Source organism: Protopterus annectens, chromosome 4.part1 (genome assembly GCF_019279795.1).
Source record: "Protopterus annectens isolate FY-2018-M chromosome 4.part1, PAN1.0, whole genome shotgun sequence".
Lineage (NCBI taxonomy): Eukaryota > Metazoa > Chordata > Ceratodontiformes > Protopteridae > Protopterus > Protopterus annectens.
In genome coordinates this window covers 361127022-361147825 of record NC_056734.1, presented here as the reverse complement: position 1 = coordinate 361147825, position 20804 = coordinate 361127022, and the positions used below count along the sequence as shown (strand labels likewise).

Sequence of the window (20804 nt, the reverse complement as noted above, 5' to 3'; positions counted from 1 at the left end):
TTGAATAACTGGGAGAATGAGGTTGTATATAATGGTCCTGCACATTTTGCAGGCAAGGTCTGTTTTTTCAAATGATTGGTGGATGATTTTTTTTTTTATTATTTGGAATGGCACTGATGAGGAACTTATTTAGTGTTTGGAGTTTTTGAATAATAGTACTAACTTTTTGAAATTTTCTATGACTAGTTCTAAGAATAAGGTAAATTTTTGGATGTTGCCATTTATTGTGATGGACTAGGTATGTATACATCAGTATATAAGAAACTAGCACATAAGAATAAATATCTACACAGACAAAGTATGCATGCACCCCATGTATTTAAGGGAATAGTCAAATCCCAGATGATGCGTTCAAGTTGATTAAATACTGACCTTGCTAGTTATCAGAAACAGAAGAAATTATACAATAATTTATAGAAAGAGATTATGAGCCTGATATGTCAACTCATTTTTATAAGGAGGTGACCTCGCTAAGGGCACTGTGGCTCAACCGTATTTTGGCTATGAAGCAGAATATTCTGAAGTTCATAGCTGTACAAATAATGATAATATTTTATGCTATATAACAATGTATAGTAGATGTAGTCATCAAGTTAGAAAAATTATCTCTGATAACTGGGGCATTTTAAAAGTTATGCCAGAGCTGCAGCAATTAGTTGGTGACAAGCCTAGATTTGCATATTGTAATCTCCCAGTCTTAAACGACAGTTATGTTACAGAGAGATGCAGAGTAATTTCCAATATGTACAATTTAATAAGAATGGCACTTACCCATGCTACAATTGTTGTTGCTGCAGTTTTATTAACAGAGACTTTAGTTGTACTCATCCGGTAACTGGTAAGACATTTACTTTTAGGTGTTTTGCAACTTGCAATTCAATGAATGTAGTATATCTGGCAACGTGCAATTCATGTCCTAGCTTTTATGTTGGCAAATCAACTAGGAGACCTAAGGATAGAATCACTGAACTCAATTCAGATAATAAACAGAATATGCCAACAAATGCTTTAGCCAAACATATTAATGAAACTAGTAAACTACTACTACTTATTTTAGAGTTATAGATATTATTTATAAAGAAATTAGGAGAGGTGATCTTAATAATAAGTTGGGGATAAGAGAGTACAGATGGATTATACAGCTACAGGCTGACCAACCACCAGGTTTAAATCAAACCGTAAGACTAAAACCTATCTTAATCATAAACAGACTTGTCTGAAATTAACAACAGGTTTCTTTACTGAATAAATAACTATATTTTGCAATGACATTTTTTATTGTTTTTTATATGTAATTGATGTTTTTTTTAGAAAATTTATTGTGTGTATTTAAATTCAATAGATTAATTGTTCTTGTTTTTCTATTGGTGATGTGGGATGAAGGGTTATTTAAATGTATTTGGCTGAGTAATGATGTTAGCACTGATGAGGGGTTTGTGACCTGAAAGCTCTGCTTTTTGTATTAAAGTTTTACTGTTTTATCTTTACATTGCTCAGTTCCTTTTTCTTTTGTTATTTCCCATCTGATGTAAACTGTTGTTTTACTTATATTCTTGTTATTTTTTACTTAAAGAACCTTGACATTGACTGTCTCTCCTTACCACCCAAAAAGAGAGCAGGATGTGAATGCATTCAGTGTGCAGCATTAAAATGATAGTCATTTACTGAATTATGTGCAGTCTTCAGTACTGGGAGTGATTGGCACTATCATACAACATGATTTTGGCCAGTATTTTCGTAAACAACTTGCTTGTGCACAAATAACTATTGAGGTCAGGGCCAGTCTTGTGTGAAATGGGAGCCCTGTGCAAAAGACAACCTCCCCCAACTTTTCCCCTAAATCATTCAGATTACTTTGTTCTTCATTTGTCACTCTGTCTTATTATTTAGCTTTTCCTGCATCCTTTCAACACATTGTCACTGGCCAAGACTGCACTGCAGTAACTGGAGTAAATAGTCATAGCAACCTAGGGGTCTTGGAATATTCAGTATTAGGTCACTGTCTTAGTAGTTTAAGCTATTCTGGGTTGTGCCTTGCCCAGGATATGATCATGGGCCAGCTTTTAAAGCATCAGGGCACATTTCATTTACTCCAATTTCCAGGCACAAGCAGAGCCACATAAAAAAGGCAGTTTATGTGCCAAAAGCTTCAGAGCCTTCTTACAGCTGAAGTGCACTCCCACTGCTGGCTTTGTGGAACAGACTGTTGGCTAGTGATCTTTCAGGGCTGTGCAAATAAGTATCTTTCTGGAGGAAAACATGTTCTACTTCATTTTCTGATTGGAAAACATGGGCTTTTTCTGTGAAAAATGTATTTTATGCTAGGAAAAATGTTTTTATAGACTGTCATAAAATTTAGGGGAATTTATCTCAGTATGTGCTTGTGTGACAAAACTGTATACAAATGTTTTTTACTTAATTTCTATATTTTTAGTAGAATTAGAGTGTTAGGGACAGGATGTTGTGGTTTCTGGGTCTGTTGTTTATTTTCTTTTCCTCAAAATGATTGATTTTTATAAAGAGGCTTACTGACTCTCTCAGGCTCCTCTACTTATCTTCCAAGCTTCTTTTTTTTTTTTGGCCGGATCATGAGCAGTTACTGGTCTCTTTGGTTCTTCCTTCCCCTGCCCCACAAAGAAGAAAACTGCTATGGAGTCTTTAAGACTATCCCCTAGACAAGTTACAGTGACCTTCTCTACATACCACTGAGGACTGACCACACTGTCCACAGCACCCCACAAGCTGTAGAGACCTTCTGTGTACATTGTTCTGGTTTAATTATGAGGAACGGTAAGGAAATATTCACACTGTCCCCAGCCCATACACAAACTTATAGCAACCTGTGCTAAGGTTTGATTTTGAGAAAAGGTAGACAATAACAACATTGTTCCCAGTCCCCCATGTGATGCCCCACCACTGGCCCCAGGAATCATGGAGCCTCAATCCTCACCACTAGCACTAATGGGGGACGTACACTGGGAGGATGACAGGTACACTCACAGTATTTCCAGATGCAGCTCTCTGCATCAAGTGCAATTTTCCTTAAGAGCACACAGAGACCACAGTCAGTCCGGGACTTATTTCTCCCGATCCCCAGTAAGACTCCCCACTAGCACAGCTATAGGGTTGGGATCTCAGCTGAGTGGCCAAGCCAAGACTTCCAGCATCCTCTCTGTACAGCCAGTGCTTTGTGTCCCTGCCCAAGTAGCTGAGCTGACACACGCACACTTTTGAGGTTTGATTTATATATGTGTGTATATATATGTATATATATATATATATATATATATATATATATATGTGTGTGTGTGTGTGTGTATATATATATGTATATATATATATATATATATATATATATATATATATATATACACACACACACACACGCACACGTGCGCACACACACGCACACATACACACACACCTGGGAAAGGCTGGCACAGGTTTACTAGCTATGCCCCCTTCTGCCCAGACTATAAGGTAGTTATCACTGCCACCAGCCACGTCATTATCAGCTACTTTAAGGCCCTTAACAAAGGGTGTCCAATCTTACTACATAATGTTACTATCAATATAAATGGTAGTTTGACCAAGAGCAAGGCTATTAGGAGTGGCCTACACAGTGTCACCACATAAATATGCAAGTACTCTCAGAACTTAAATATGTCCAGACAGACCAGCCACAATGAAAGGTTTAACTATATTTAATAATAAATAATAAAAGAACAAGAAAATACTCAGTATATAATCACAGTAACATCAGAGTTCAAAATCACAGGAAATATTTTTAAAATAACATTGCAGGACAGTCTCAGAGAAAGAAAAAAACATTTAAACTATGTTTTACTAAATTCCTGACTGAATGTAAGAGAAATATACTGTTTTCTAGACTGACTTACTCTTAGCAAGGCAGATGTGTGGTGAATGGAGCTTGTCAGGTCAAAGACACAATACAGAAATACTCCATCTCTCTCTCTCAGATACTTCCCAAATTAATATCCCGAATATTACTGCTGGGATACTTGCAGAATGACATCACTTCTTGTCATCCGACTCTATCCCAGGTGAAAAACAATCATTGATGCAGCTGGTAGCATTTAGCATCTACCCGTGAAAACACATACACAAGGGCCTTTCCTCAAATCTTGGTACTTGCTGGAAGTCATTAAACAATAAAACACTTGCAAAACAATGCAGAGAACCTCTACTTCTAGACATTGTGTATGTTACTGCACTGAAACTGAAAGATGTCAACCTTTTATTACGTGGTCATATAGTAATTTAAATTTTCAGCTATTTGTTCTGAAATTAACCTCCTGTGTTCCAGTTTCCATTGTTAAAATATATACATCTAAACAGTTACAGTAGTGTATGTACATTTCTGTTCTGTTCCAGTAGGGTACACTGTGGATACATTTTTAAAGCTGGGTACTTAACAACCCTTTTCAGCACACACTTCTGTACCAGCAGTTTGATACACACATAACATACAGTTGTAATACATTTGTAACACAAGCATATCATGTTGATATTCAGAAATAACATATAATTATTTACAAAATTCCAGATAGCTGAGCGGGCAGTATCTCCTTTTATGACACCCCCACACAAACTGTTGTGATGATCTGTGCAAACCTCTATGTAAATTTCAAATGGCTGACTTTACTAAAATATAAAATAAAAGAGCCATGAATCTCAACATCTCCATTTCATAGAAACATGTACTTTACTTGCCAGCTACAGCAAAATACTACAGTGTTAGTCCTGCAAAGCTGTCCACTGCCCGTATTTGACTGCCTGCTAGGGGGAAAAACTTACCTCACTCTACTGCCAGTTGCTACTGTTTTCCTCTGTGACCATCATATGTACCTAACCTTTAAAAGTTTGCAGGTTTTCTGCTGTTTGCTCTCCCCTAAGATGGTGGGATGGGAAGAAGAAGAACTGGGCTGTAGACATATGCTCAATGAAGTCTTTCAGACAGTTGCTGCTCCCGCTGAACTGATAAAGTATAAACGTGTGTATATGGTATATGCCTACGTGCCTATGGGTGTGGTTGAGATGGGCGCTAAATAGGAAAAGTCATTTAAGAATATACCAAACAGTTTTAGTAAGCATGTCTTCTGTCAGTCCTAATAACTGCCTTGTAAAACTAGGTTCTTGCAGAGTAATATGCATATCTGGTTAAATATTTTATCTTGCCCTTCTTCCATGTAACACATTGAGGAGCTCTCCTCATGGTCTTTGGCTAGGAGAGAGAGAGAGAATACTGTACATTTTGTCAGTGTATGTGCTTTGTCTCAGACAGATGGCAAGCAGATTGTCTTTCCAGAGTAAACTGGGATGTTTCTGTTGTTGAATGTTGTGTGTGTGAGGCAGATATAAGTGTCTTGATCTGCCAGTTGAGTTCATCTAAAAATCTGCTACTAAGATAACTTTTTATAATATTTCACTGCAATCAATGTACTTTCATATTTGTTTACTTTTTGGTGGGTGTTTTGTATTTTTATATTGTTGCAGAGCAATATCTGTAATTAATGTATGAACCTCATTTTGAAAGGAACACCTTTGCTCAACAGAGTGTTTTCCTTGTTCTCAAGCTGAAAAAAATAATGTTATGCATGATTGAAAAAAGACGTTCATTGACTTTCCATTTTCAGACACTAGCCAAAGAAAGCCTCAGCGACGCAATCGTAGTCGCAGGCGTCGCTTCCATAATAAGATGGAAGATAGACAGCCAGGTAACTGGTGTGACTATTAACCACATACCTGCATGTATGATGGAATGTTTTGCTGGGCACTCTAAATGCACGTTAGCTATCTATAACATGTACTGACATTTACGTAGTAACTTGTACTTATTTTCTGTATTCTGCTAAGTGTGCATTATTTATATGTTTAAATGGACTTTATCAGTTTCTTTTATTTTATTTTTGTATTTTCTGTACACCCCCTCAATGAAACAAATATTGGACCATTAGAAAGCAGGTATTATATTATCACTGTTTGTAAGTTGCTTTACCAACGTGTACCACCACCAGCTGGACAAAAAAGGTAGAGGGATGAGTCAGAGTAAACAAAAGATACATATTTAAAGGCAAATCATTTTTGTTGTGCTGGATTTTAGCCTCATGACAGAGCCTTCATCTCATACCTTTGTCTGTTTTAGTATCATAGTTTATTGTAGAGTGGTGCTCCCTTGAGACCACAGATTCTTCTGACAACCTAAATTTGTTTCACGATTCTAGCTGTGATATAAGTACTTTTATGCAGAGAATATCCATAAAATGGGATTCTTTTCTGACTTGAGATTTTTTTCCAAAGTGTGCTAGATTTTGAAAGGGTATATTTTGGCTGTGCCCTCAGAGCACTTTACTATTTGTTGTAAAAATTCACCTGCAAAAACCTACGAAGGACTGTTAAGTTAGGATTTTGCTGTTAATGAAGTCAGTAGATTTTTAAGTCCACATTTTCTCTGTGCCCTAGAACACTTTAATATCTGTTTTGAATATGTAACTGTCCTTTATAGGTTGTAGTGAGTGAATTATCCTTTTTCATGTTTAGTGACATTTGTAGATTTTTTTTTAATGATTTCTTATTTTATTAACTGTTGTCTGTACCATGAGCCAGCAAAAGAAGTGTTTGTGAGAAATAAGCAAGGTCTGTGCAGGTAACCCATTGTCTGACCAGGATGTGTAATGCTTTATCTACTTTACGTGGTGTTTGCAATGTGGAAAACACTCGTAGGTGCAGAAATACGTTGTTTATAATGTTGTTTCAGAAGCTTAATAAGTAAACTCACAGAGACAGCAGATGTATTCTGTTATCCCTAAGGTGTGTGTTCAAACTGATATTTTAGAAGTAAGGTTGTACTACATGACACTGTGATTAGCACATTGGTCTTAAAGCTACACACCCTTAAATGTCATATGGCTGGGCCAAGTGATATGTGTAAACTATCTTTATTGTAAGTGATGCTTCTGAATATAAAAGGTAGCATAAAATAGCAAAAAAAAAAAAAAGATTCTGGTTGTGGACCTTACTCTAGAAAATGTTTGGTGGGTGGAGCACCCTTGTGTTTTTGGCATTCCTTGTTGCATATTTAAAGAATTTTTAAGTCATTTCTGTTTCATGCATAGGCCTGCTTTTGTCTAGCTAAACATACCAGAAGAATAATTTGCAGTCATCTTAACTAAAAGAATGAATGGTTTGCTCTTGGGTGAAACTTCTACTGCAAGTCTTGTCACTGTGCCTAAAAAGTTTGAGCATTTGTTTTTTTTTTTTATACAGACTGCACAGTTGTTTGCAGTATTTCGCATTACTCCTTCACAGTGCTTCGTTCGTAGTTGGGATGACATGCCTGTGGAGTCTGTGTTTTTGTCTGCTACTGTGGTTTCATCTCACATCCCAAAGGCATGCAGTAGATGACCTGGCAATGTTTCAGTGTGTGTGTGTGCGTGTGCAACTAGGAATACTTTGACAAAGGCACATTTACCTCCTCTCACCAACTCTGTCTAAGATCATAGAAGTAACATCCATTCAAGTATGTGCATGACCAGTGGTGTTCATGAATACTGGTGTAATTAAGGAGTTTTGCAGTGTTAGGAAACTGTCATAGACTGGGATAAAATCACAGATGTGTGGGCCTATGGGGGGGCAAGCCAAGGACGGATGACCACTATTCAGTCAGTCAATCAGAAGTCCACTTAAAAGTCAACTGTGCCCTCAGTGCAACATTGCCTTGCCACAGAGTATATTTTCTTCCCTGTGGGGTGTTCTGCATGCTTCACATATCAAAACGCATAACTCTGGCAGATGTTCTTCGTGTTTCACTGTTGTAGTCATTACATTTGGGTTATCTGCCTGCAGGGAGCCCTCAGCTGGCCTGAATGCCAGAGTCTTGGATTCCTGCGTCAGATGCTGTCTCTTCTTCCATGAAGTCAGGTCATCAGGGGTATAAAACATGCAGCCGACGCCATTACATCAGTCTTTCTTGCCGCGTGGTGCCCGAAGCAGAAGCAGTTTGCAAGTGCCGGTCGGTCGACTCCTGAAATTTTCGTTTTCAAGTTTCAGAACCGAAGTCTTCAAAAAAGCTAAGTACCCCGTTGGGGATCCTTTTTTTCTTGCTCTTAACCGATGTCAGTAAAAGTTAACAATTGTATTACTTGTGGAAAGCAAATACCTCATAAAGATTTTCATTCGTACTGCATTCCTTGCTTAGGCCCAGACCACAATGTCCCTCGCTGTTGGTTTTGTGCCTTGTTCAACCCCTGAACTATTCGTCGTTGGTCTATATTTACAACAAATGATTTTGGTACTTGGTATAACTATCCAGAAATGGCTCCGGGAAGCCATCCGACTACATATATTCTGAAAAAACGTAAGGATAAAGACAGAGACAGACCGCATAGGTCCAAAACTGCCGACGACGCTTCCTCTAAGCTAGTCGCCAGTTCGCCGGTACTCAGTGAGGTACTTTCGCAGCCCCTGATACCCGCTACTTCATATTCGCAGTCCTCTACTGAGACCCATTTGGAGTCCGGTATGCCGCGAGATGCTTCTTCAGCTATGGAACCTGTGGATGTCTCTACCTTGGATGGGTCCAGAGCCATTTGTGCAGGTACCGGCTTCTGAGGGTGTATTCAGGCCTACAGGCTTGCATTTTAAACTGACGCCATCTTCTTTATCCAGGCCTAAAACTCAACCCACGCCTAGAAAACCGACATCCAAACCACATGCTCAGGCCCATATGCCTAAATAATAAATGCTTAGAATGGATGAAGACCTTATTACCTTAATTAGGGGAAGCCAGCCTTCCCCCTCTAAGAGACCTAGAACTGATTTTCCTTCTGATTCTTCTGATCAGGAGTCTGATATTTCTGTTTCTTCTGATTACCAGGATTTGCCCCTATCTACCTATGAGGATTCTGATGCAGAGGATTCCATTCCCTCTGCTTCCCCTCCAGAAGATTTTTCTTTTGGTGAAACCTTCCACACTCTTAAGGAGTATTTCCACTGGAAAGCCAAGATTACTCTGACTCCAAAACGAGGTGTAGGGGATTCTTACTCCTCCCTCAACACAGGCCTGCTTTCTTGGAATCTAGCCTTTCCCCAGACACTTTACCTCCAGCTCCCAGAAAACCTGATAGGTATTACAGAGTACCTGACTCTCACAAGTTCCTCTTCAAGAATCCTACTGCGGATCAAGAGATCATTTCCCAAGGACCAAAGGCCATTAAGGCTACTGCTGCCAGAAACCCTCCCCCTTCTGATTGAGATTCTAGAGCCTTGGACAGATGGGGTAAGAAGGTATATACTTCTGCTATTTTGGCCATTAGGGCTTTAAATTGCCAGTTTCATATGTTAAAGTACCAGCAGCATTAAATGGGACTTCTTAAACAGAAAATGATGTTGATTCCTGACTGTGCTGAACACAAAGAATTACAGGATTTAATGCATTCTGCAGAGCAAGTTGGTCAAAATACTTTGCAATGTGGTTTTGACTCTTTAGAAGCATCTTGCAGGGCTGCTGTCACTGGATCTGTACTTAGAAGGCATGCTTGGCTTAAGGAACAAAAAAAATTACTGGATGCTCCCTTAAACCAAGACCGCCTGTTTGGCAACAGAGCAGAAGTCCTCAAAAGGATGGAGGAAAAAGCCAAATCTATGCAAACTGTTAAATATTTCTTGCAAGTACAGCCCCCCAGGTTTATTGGTCCTTTCCAGCCTCTTCCGGGCCTTCTCAGTCCAAACCCAAGAACAGCAGACTACCTAGGTTACAGTCTCAGGCTACGCACAGGCCTAAACAGTGGGGGGCTCCCACTTCCAAAGCAGGGAGTAGTAAGACACCCCCCTACGGGAAAATGGCACAATGACTTAACCTTAACCCTTCCAAGCCCTGCTAAGCTGCCTGCTCCCTTATGAGTAAAGCTCGCCCTGCATGCAAACAACTGGGAACTCATTACCCAGGACAAATGGGTTTTGAGTATAGTCTCCCAAGGATACAGATTCCACTTCCACACCCTACCAACCCCAAATGGTTGGCCAGACCTACCCCCAAATCAGTGGGCAGAGGCTCAACAGCAGGTTCTTTCTCTTATAAGTATCAGGGCTATTCAGCCTGTCCCAGCAGAAGAAAGGGGACAAGGTTTGTACTCAAGACTTTTCCTGGTACCCAGAAAAGACAGCTCCTGGCGTCCTGTCCTGGATCTCCCTATTCTAAACACTTTTTTTTGGTAATCCCAAATTTCAAGAACAGCTGCTGCCTATGATAGGCAAAGATGCCTGGTTGGCAACCTTAGACTTAAAGGAAGCTTAACTGCATATTCCAATAAGGGAATCTTGCAGGAAATACCTACGCTTCAGGGCAGGCTCCATGCACTTTCAGTTCTCTGCACTTCCCTTTGCCTTATCTACTGCACCCAGGGTTTTCACAAAGTGTCTAGCTCCGGCCATTGCATTTTGCAGGCAGAGAAATATTCAGATATACCCATACTTGGATGCTTGTCTGATTCAGGCAGAAAGCCAGGAATTGCTATTAAAACATCTGGCATTTGTAAAGAAACTTCTAAACTCACTGGATTACACCATAAACAAAAAAAATCTCTCCTAGTAACCTGCCAACAAATTGTATTTCTGGGAGCAAGCTTGAATACAACTTCCCAGATGGCTTTCCTCACTCCAGCGAAAAAAGTTTGACAACGTACTTCAAACTACTACTACTGGCCACAAAGACCCAACTATCTGCAAGGAAAATTCTGCAAGCCCTGGGGTTCATGGCCTCTTGCATTCTACTAATTCCATATGCAAGACTGCATATTAGGAAACTACAGTGGTATCTAAAAAGCCTATGGTGTCAATATTCTCAGGACCTGGAATCAGTGATTCCTATCATTCCTTATATAAAGACATTGTTCCTTTGGTGGGCAGAGTCCTGCTTCCACAACAAGGGACTCCCTTTTACTCTACCCCCTGCCGCCCAAACCCTAACAGACGCATCAGACTATGCATGGGGGGCTCACTTGATGGGGCAGTGCATTCAGGCCAAATGGAACCCAAGACAGATGCACCTGCATATCAACCAAAAAGAAATTTTAGCTGTACAGAATTCCCTGACAGCCTTCAAGGACCACATTCTTCCAGGACAATTATTAGTAAAGACAGACAACACCACCATTATGTGGTACATAAACAAGCAGGGGGGAACCCACTCGTACCCTCTCTGTAGACTAGCCATGGCTCTGTGGAACACAGCCTTGAGCTACCAAGTGCATTTACAGGCTCAATTCCTGCCAGGCAAGTTAAATTCTCTGGCAGACGACCTAAGCAGAAATCTCATGGACCCACATGAATGGAAACTGGAACCAAACATGTTCAGCCTCTTGAGGAACAAATGTGGGGGACTCCAGAGATAGACCTGTTTGCCTCCCCGCAGAACTACCAATTAGAAAAATTCTGCACAATGACTCCCCACAGTCAAGCTTGGAAAGTGGATGCCCTATCCTTTACCTGGGAAAGCCTCTCGGTTTATGCCTTTCCCCCTCTCCCACTCCTCTCGAAGGTTCTGCTAAAGATCAAACAGGACAAGCCAAGGACAATACTGATTGCACCAGACTGGCCAGGCCAGCACTGTTACCCCCTCTTGTGCAGTATGACACTACTGGAACCATGGCACCTGCCTCAGACCCCTTCCCTGCTGTCCCAGCAGGCGGGCCAGATTCTGCACCCTCAGCTTCAAACCCTGAACCTTGTAGCCTGGCTAATTCCTTGAGCTCTCCAATAGCATCCCTCAGTAAGCAGGTGCTAGATGTCATTCTGGAGGCAAAGAGAGGCCTAGTTCTGGAAAATCCTATGCTGAAAAGTGGAAAAGATACTGTTCGTGGTGCCATACATGGGGGATGGGCACAACGGTGCCCAGCTTACCTCATATACTTCAGTACTTAACAGAAATGCTCCACAAGGGCCTATCCTTCTCGTCAATAAAAATTCATGCCTCTATCATTTCAGCACATTATAACACTGAACCCACCCCTCTTCTCTCACCCCCTGCTAAAGCAATTCCTCAGAGGGGCCAAGAATTTAAGACCCCCCAGGAGAGCCCCTACTCCAGCCTGGGACCTTAACTTTGTATTGGAAAAGCTCACTCTCCCTCCTTTTGAGCCAGCTGCATCTGTAGAGTTAAAATTCCTTTCTTGGAAAACAGCCTTCCTTCTAGCCATCACTTCAGCAAGAAGAGTGTCTGAATTACAGGCCCTCATGACAGTGGAGCCCTTCATTTTCTTCCATGCAGACAGGGTTTCCCTCAGGACCAATCCTTCCGTTATGCCCAAGGTGGTGTCTAGTGTTGCCTAAATCAGTCCATTCCTTTGTCTGCCTTTTTCCCGAATCCACAAAACACAGCAGAAGACATACTGCACTCTTTGGACGTGCACAGACAACTTGGATTTTATTTGGACAGGACTAAACCTCTCAGAAAATCTGAACAGCTGCTAGTTGGCTTTGCTGCAGGGGCAGAGGGGAAGGCCATTTCAAAGCAAACTATTTCTAAATGGATAGTCCATTGCATTCATTTCTGCTGTAAGCACCATGGAAAACCTACCCCACAGGGGATAAGATCACATTCCACCAGGGCTGCATCTCCATCTACAGCCTTTCTCAGAGGAGTTCCTACCAGGGAGATACTAGAAACTGCTACTTGGAGCTCTGTACATACCTTCACCAAGCATTATCACATGCCTATTTTTTTCCAAATCCAGAGCTGATTTTGCCACTGCAGTCTTGCAGGGCTTAATAGCTGGCCCTAATAATTTCCAACTTCCTCCTCCCTTCCTTAGCTTTGGGAATCAACCCAAATGTAATGACTGCAAAAGTGAAACATGAAGAACATAGTACAGTTGTGGACACTTACCATAAATGTAGATGTTTGAGTGTATTCACTGTTGCAGTCCTGGTTACCCTCCCCTCCAGCCCCCAGACTTCTCTTGGCTTTACCTTTCCTTCTTGTTTGGTGTATTTAAGCTTTCTGGTTTATTTGCTTTTTGATGAAAGTGTACCATAAAGTATAATTGCTTCCCATTGTGGGGGCACCTGACATCTGGGGCAAGAAATACTGATGTAATGGCGTTGGCTGCATGTTTTATACCCCTGACATCATGGAAGAAGAGACAGCATCTGACACAGGAATCCAAGACACTGGTATTCAGGCCGGCTGAGGGCTACCTGCAGGCAGATAACCCAAATGTGTTGACTGCAACAGTGAGAACATGTACATTTATGGTAAGTGTACACAACTGTACTTTTCTTCTCTATTGTGGCATTTCCTTCCATATTTCCCACGTAAAGGATTATGCCCTAAATGCAACATTTCCATCCCATAGAGTATATTTTCTACTCTACAGAATATTCCTCAGTCTTCCACATAAAACATGATAGTAGTTTTCTTTCCCCCTCTGGCATTTCTATTCTAGTTGGCTTCCTTAGTGCATACCATGTTAGGAACTGAATATGAAATCTTGTGACACCTTTGTTACAACTTTGCCTCACTTGCTCTTACATCATTTTGCCTCTCATGTGTGAACATTTCTAGCCAAGGAAAACGGACACAGTAAGGCACTTACAGCTCCTTTGTTAGTTCACAACCACTTGGGTTATAAAGGCTAAAAATTCAAACTGTTTTTTAATTGTATAGTATCACTTACAACTACACTCTTTCTAGGACACAAAGCTGCTGGTGTTTTTATAGTCTGAAGGTGAAAAGAGCTAAAAGTGACTTCAACTAATTAGCTGAAATTTCCAAACCAGGAAAACATGATACTCTGGCTTTCTCAGGTAATGCAGGAAGGAGGAAGACAGGAGCTGGATCTCATAAAGCTTCAGTTTTTAGAGTGACCCGTCTGTGGCGTCTGTGAGAGATTTTGTCTGCTACTGTGGTTTCATCCCAAATCCCAAAGGCATGTGATAGGTGAATTAACAATTTTCCAAATTTCGTGCATGTGTGCTTGCTATCCTATTTGCTTTTTACATTTCTTCAAGAAAATTATACGGGATGTGCAGTACTGTGAAGGAGACAGATATACAAGAGTCGCTGTAAGCCAAGAAGTGACAAGATCATGTCATCCAAACTGATGGGTTAACTGTAGACAGACTGGGATGAACAAGGGCTCCCTCCCCCTTATACTGTGTTAGAGGATTCACTTGATGTGACAGCTGGAGAGGTTTCTTCTTTGCATTTGGTGAATGTAGGACAACCAGTTCTACATGGGCCAGAAGGAGAATCAGAATAATTTCTGGCCTCATCTCCTTCAGCTTTTGGATTACTCTGGGCAACATGGGTATAGGATAGAAATACACCAAAATTAGACCTTCCCAGTTCAGGGTGAAGGCATATATTGCCCAAGTTTAGCTGTGTGCTGCTCTGGAGCAGAATTTTCTCAGCTGTCTTTTGCTTGAAGAAGAAATGGGTCTATATCTAGTAGACCCTAATCTGCCTCTGAGATCTAGAAAAGTTTCCTTGTGCCACATCCACAGAAGTTCTGTTTAGTTGGTCTGCTCCAGAATTCTCCTGAGTGGCTGTTTTTGTGGCTTTCAGGAACATTTTGGACCCCATTGCCTGCATAAGTAATAGGAATATGTTTACACCAGCTTTCAAATTACAATACCGCTGTCTGTGAAAACATTCAAAGTCCAGTGAGTTTTTAGACTATCTGGAAAGTTTTGAGCTCTTGCATGATGGCAGTAATTCATCTGTAAGATGTACCAATTTGTGGCTGTGTCTGCTCAGTAAAGGTAGAAAGACGTCAGCATCCCTTATTATGGGGAAATAAATGGGCTGGGGGCAGGAAGGTTCAAGGACCCAAGTGTTTGATTTGATGTTCTTCGTGTTTCACTGTTGCAGTCATCACACTTGGGTTATCCTGCCAGGGGTAGCCCTCAGTCGGCCCGAATACCAGCCTATTTCTGCATTGGTTGCTGTCACTTCAGGACTGATGTCAGGTCATCAGTGGTATAAAAACAGGCAGCTGACTCCATTACATCAGTCTTTCTTGCCGAGGAGCCCGAAGCAGAAGCAGTTCACACGAGTTCCGGTCAGCCGCTACCTGAGTTTTCGTTGCTGAAATTGAAGTTGAAGTCTTGTAAAGCTAAGTACCCCTTTGGGGATCCTTTTTTTCTTGCTCTAACCGATGTCAGAAAAAGTTAACAATTGTCTCACCTGTGGAAAGCAAATACCACAACGAGTTTTCCATTCTTACTGTGTCACCTGTTTAGGCCCAGACCGCGACGTACCTCTCTGCCTGTTTTGTGCTTTGTTCAACACCTGAACTATTCAACTGTTCCTGTAAGTAATTTCTGTGTTAAATTGTTAATCGCTATGTAATCCAATGTAACTACTGTCTGTTTATTTTACTGTGGAGCTTTTCTCCCCGGGCCTCCGCTGAAAATGGACCCACGTCCAGTCGGACACTCCCAGTCAACAAATTTAAATAAATAAATAAATAATATTCGTCATCGGGCCCTTATTGTAGCTAAATACTTTCGATGTCCTTCAAGAATGCAACTGCAGTCATAACATATGGGTTGTCCTGCCTCAGTCAGCCGTCGGTCGGCCGGATTCCAAAGTCTGGGTCCGACGTCGGCTGATGTCGCATTTCTCTCCGACGTCAGAGCGGCTGGAGTACATAAGCATCAGCCGACGCCATCTTCTTCAGTTTTTCTTGCCACGCGGTGCCCGAAGCAGAAGCAGTTCGCAAGTGCCGGTTGGTCAGTTCCTGTATTCTTCGAACCGAAGTCATCAAAAAAGCTAAGTACCCCGTTGGGGACCTTTTCTTGCCTCAGCCGATGTCAGAAATTTCTGAAAAAGTAAATAATTGTTTGTCTTGTGGTAAACAAATACCTCATAAGGATTTCCACTCTTACTGCCTCCCTTGCCTTGGCCCAGACCACGATGTCTCGGCCTGTGCCGCCTGTGCTCGCTTCAATAAGCGCACTCTCAGGCGCCGGGTGGAGTTCACTGAAGACTTTTTCGGCGAAAAATTAGATTATACAATGCCATCGGAACTACCGACATCGCAGACTCCTAAGAAACGAAAAGACTGGGACCAACATCCTCGGCCCGCGTCTTCCACCGACACCACACCAAAACTAACCGCGAGTGCTCCAGTTCCCTCTGAGGCGGTTATTCCACCGCTCCGAACCGAAGACACCGCATTACCGATACCTCCGATACCGGAGACCACACCGACGCCAGTTATTGATTTTCCTCCGGATACTGAAACCAAGGAAATGCCCGAGACCATTGCTGTTGATAAGGTCACTCCTGCATGTGGAGCTGCTAGGCCTCCCATGTCCATGTCTATCAAGGCCTACACACGTGCTAAGCCTTACCTCAGCCTACTCCTGAAACACAAATCATGACTATGGCCGCAGACTTAATTTCCATGATCAGAGGTTCCCAGGCCCATCCTGAGAGAGGATCCCAGCCTCCTCCTGATAAGAGGCCCAGGGTTGAACCCTCTGACCCTCTCCCTTCAGATGAAGATTCTGAGGACTCTGTTCACTCCGAAAGCCAGGAAGAGCCCTTCCAGACCTATGAGGACTCAGATGCAGAGGGCTGCATCCCCTCGGCCTCTCCTCCTGAGGATATTTCTTTTGTGGAAGTTCTGCATTCCATGAGGGAACATTTTAAGTGGCAAGGCCAGGAATATTCTGATTCCAGAAAACGCCTTCGAACCTTCCTTAAAAAGCCCCAACACAGACCCTTAGCTATACCTCCTGTGCTTGATGTTTTGGATGATTTATACTCTGACTCCAGTGTTACCCCTGATACTTTTCCTCCTGCTCCTGTCAAGCCTGACAGATACTATAGGGTCCCAGAAACCCATTCTCATTTCTTTAGGGCCCATGTTGTTGATTTAGAAACAATTTCACAGGGACCAAAAGGGGTTTCAACTACCACCTCCAAAAATCCTTTGCCTTCCAACAGGGAAGCTAGGTCATTAGAGAGATGGGGGAAGAAGGTGTACACCTCCACTACTTTATCTGTGAGAGCTCTCAATTGTCTCTTTCATATGTTTCAATATCAGGATTACCTGTTAGATGATTTACAGAAAACTTTGGCCTCTCCTGAACCTTTAGATAGGAAGTCTTTGCAGGAGGCTGTGCATAATTCTCAGCAAGTTAGCAATCACTTCCTACAGTGTGGATATGATGCATTGGAAGCTTCATGTAGGGAAGCTATGACAGGGGCGGTCATTCGTAGACATGCATGGTTAAAAGAACAACCTTTACCAGATCATGTTAAGGCAAAACTTCTTGATGCACCCTTGGAAAGAACAAGCTTTTGGTGCTAATGCTAAAGATGTGTTAAAGTCCATTGAGGAAAAAGCCAAGTCAGTTCAGACAGTCAAAGATTTCCTCCAGGTTCAGCCACCTAGATTCAGCAGGAATTGGCCTTCTAAAAACTGGTCCTTTCCTAATCCTGAAAGATTTCAAAGGGGCAAAAACAGGCGTGCCCGAGGAAGAGGACAATACAGAGGTTCCTACAGGGGACGACAATGGCAACCAGCAAACCAAAGAAGTGACACAGGGGTTTCTCCTGTCCCACAAGGACAATCTCAATGACTTTCCTCTAGTTCCGCTGACCAAGGAGCAAGCAGAAGCTCCTTTGGGTGGAAAATTATCTCTATTTTCAGACAATTGGCACAGACTGACAAAGGACAAATGGATTTTGGACATTATAGACCACGGTTATAGGTTCCATTTTCATATCTTGCCAAGGAAACAAGGCATGCCAAACCTACCACAAAACCAGAGGGCAGAAGCTATCAAGCAAATTTCTCTGCTTTCTCAGATCAAAGCAATAGAAAAAGTTCCACAACAAGAACAAGGCCAGGGGTTTTACTCAAGACTGTTCCTTGTTCCAAGAAAAGAAACTCAATGGAGACCAATACTGGACTTGTCCGCATTAAACACTTTTCTCATAGTACCAAAGTTCAAAATGCTGACTCTACAGCAACTCCTTCCCATGCTGGGCAAGGGGTCTTGGCTGATTACTCTGGACCTCAAGGAGGCATACCTGCATGTCCCTATCAGACACAGCTGCAGAAGATACCTCAGATTTCTTGCAGGGCCAGAGCATTATCAATTCTCAGCATTGCCATTTGGCTTATCTACTGCGCCCAGAGTATTCACGAAATGCCTGGCGTCAGTAATTGCTCATTGCAGGCTCCAGGGGATTCAAATTTACCCGTACCTGGACGACTGCCTCATACAAGCGGACGACAAACTGATTCTGACAAAAAACTTGAATTATGTCATACAATTGCTACAGGCTCTGGGATACACAGTCAACTTCCAAAAGTCAAGACTTCAGCCATCCCAGCAAATAACCTTTTTAGGAGCCAAACTAGACACAGACTCTCAAATGGCTTACCTGACAGAAGACAAGCAAAAGAAGTTAACTCATTACTTCAAAGGTTTAGCAAAGCTCACCCAGATGACTGCAAGGAGATTCCTACAGGCCCTGGGTTACATGGCATCCTGCATTCTCCTGGTTCCACTAGCAAGACTACACATGAGAAAGCTTCAATGGTACCTAAAAAGCCTATGGTCTCAACACAGCAACAACCTAGAGGCAACCATACCGCTCATTCCATGCCTTCAAAAGGAATTTCTATGGTGGGCCTCGGTAAGCCAGTCAAACACAGGTATGTCATTCAAAAAACCTCAGATAACACAGACCATGACCACAGACGCCTCAGACTTTGGATGGGGGGCGGCGCACATGGAGGGCAGATGTATTCAAGGACAATGGTCTCCAAAGGAAATACATCTGCATATCAACCAAAAAGAAATGCTGGCAGTAATGCATGCCATCGAGGCCTTTGGACAACAACTTCAACAAGGCCACCTGCTAATACGGACAGACAACACCACTGTGATGTGGTACATAAACAAGCAGGGGGGCACCCATTCTTACCCCCTTTGCAGACTGACAATGAATCTTTGGGAAAAATCACTGAGCCTAAACATACAGTTGCAATCCCAGTTTGTTCCAGGCAAAGACAATGTGCTGGCGGACAGTCTAAGCAGGAATTTCCTAGACCCCCACGAATGGAGGTTACATCCAGAAATCTTCATACGACTCACCTCGACATGGGGCAGGCCAGAAGTAGACCTATTTGCCTCCCACCTCAATCATCATCTACAGAAGTTCTGTTCAAGGACATATCATCCACAAGCATGGAAAATAGATGCTCTCTCATTCAACTGGAAATTCCTAAAAATCTATGCATTCCCACCTCTGCCACTGATGACCACAGTATTACTAAAGATCAAAGCAGAGCAGCCCAAGGGGATCCTAATAGCTCCAGACTGGCCAAGACAACACTGGTACCCACTACTACGGAGCATATGTCACAACAAAAAGTGGGCCCTTCCCCAATGGCCCCAACTTTTGACTCAACACAACTTCAAGACAGAAAAGTGGGCCCTTCCCCAATGGCCCCAACTTTTGACTCAACACAACTTCAAGACAGTTCATCCCAACATCCAGACTCTACAGCTAACAGCTTGGGAGATCCCATGAATAACCTCAATCTATCCCTCTCCAAGGAAGTTCAGCAGATACTAACAGAAGCCCAGAGACCATCCACCAGAAAGGTTTACTCAGCCAAATGGAAGAGATTCAGCATTTGGAATACCAGCAAGGGTCATGATGCATCATTATTGAACATTCCACTCATTCTGGAATACTTGGCAGATATGCTACATAATGGACTCTCATATTCTTCCATAAAAATACATGCTTCACCTATTTCAGCTAGATACAACACTGATCCACCTGTGTTTTCACATCCTTTGTTCAGGCAATTCCTTAGGGGAATCAAGAATATAAAGCCCCCAAGAAAGGCACCAGTACCAGCCTGGGACCTCAACTTTGTCCTAGAAAAACTGACTCTACCTCCCTTTGAGCCAGCAGCTTCTGTGGACTTACAATTTCTCTCATGGAAGACAGCTTTCCTGTTGGCAATTACCTCAGCAAGAAGGGTTTCGGAATTACAGGCCCTAATGGCAATACCACCGTTCATAACCTTTCACAGAGACAGGGTCTCCTTACGAACCAACCCTACCTTTCTGCCAAAAATGGTATCTAGGGTTTCTTTAAATCAAGCAATTCACCTGCCTACTTTCTTTCCCAGTCCTGAGAACAAAGGGGAAAGACTGTTGCGCATACCTTGGACATTCACAGACAACTTCGCTACTACCTGGACAGAACCAAGACCAGTAGGAAGTCTGATCAGCTTTTTGTAGCTTACGCCCCAGGAGTACAAGGAAAAGCAATTTCCAAACAGACAATTTCAAAATGGATTGGACATTGCATCAGATTCTGTTATTCCTTCCATGGAAAGAGTGTGCCAGCCAATGTCAGACCACACTCCACCAGAGCTACAGCCACCTCTACAGCTTTTTTAAGAGGGGTGCCTACAAAAGACATTCTAGAAGCTGCTGCATGGAGCTCCGTGCATACATTTTCCAAACACTACAACCTCCCTTTATATTCCAGATCCAGAGCAGGCTTTGCTTCGGCAGTCCTGCAGGGATTGATAGCTACACCATCCTTTTCTTAGAGCATTCCACCTCCCCCAGCTAAGCTATGGTATTCAACCCATATGTTATGACTGCAGTTGCATTCTTGAAGGACATAGTACAGATGTTCTTCATTCCACATTGCTGCAGTCCTAACCATTGGGGGTAGTCCGCTGTCCAGTCGGCCCGAATACCAAAGTATATGGCTGACGTCGGTCAAGGCG

The 20804-nt window shown here is 42.3% G+C and overlaps 1 protein-coding gene across 2 annotated transcripts in view; it reads left to right on the top strand.

Moving 5' to 3' along the window:
• Positions 1-20804, top strand: part of FXR1 (FMR1 autosomal homolog 1) — a 1545230-nt gene that overhangs the window by 1300487 nt on the left and 223939 nt on the right. The window contains exon 15 of one of the 2 annotated variants that reach the window (XM_044070179.1): positions 5658-5738. The exons of the other annotated variant lie outside the window; for it this stretch is intronic. Coding sequence (XP_043926114.1) covers positions 5658-5738 — 81 coding nt within the window. The remainder of the gene's footprint in view (positions 1-5657; positions 5739-20804) is intronic. 2 annotated transcript variants of the gene reach the window in all.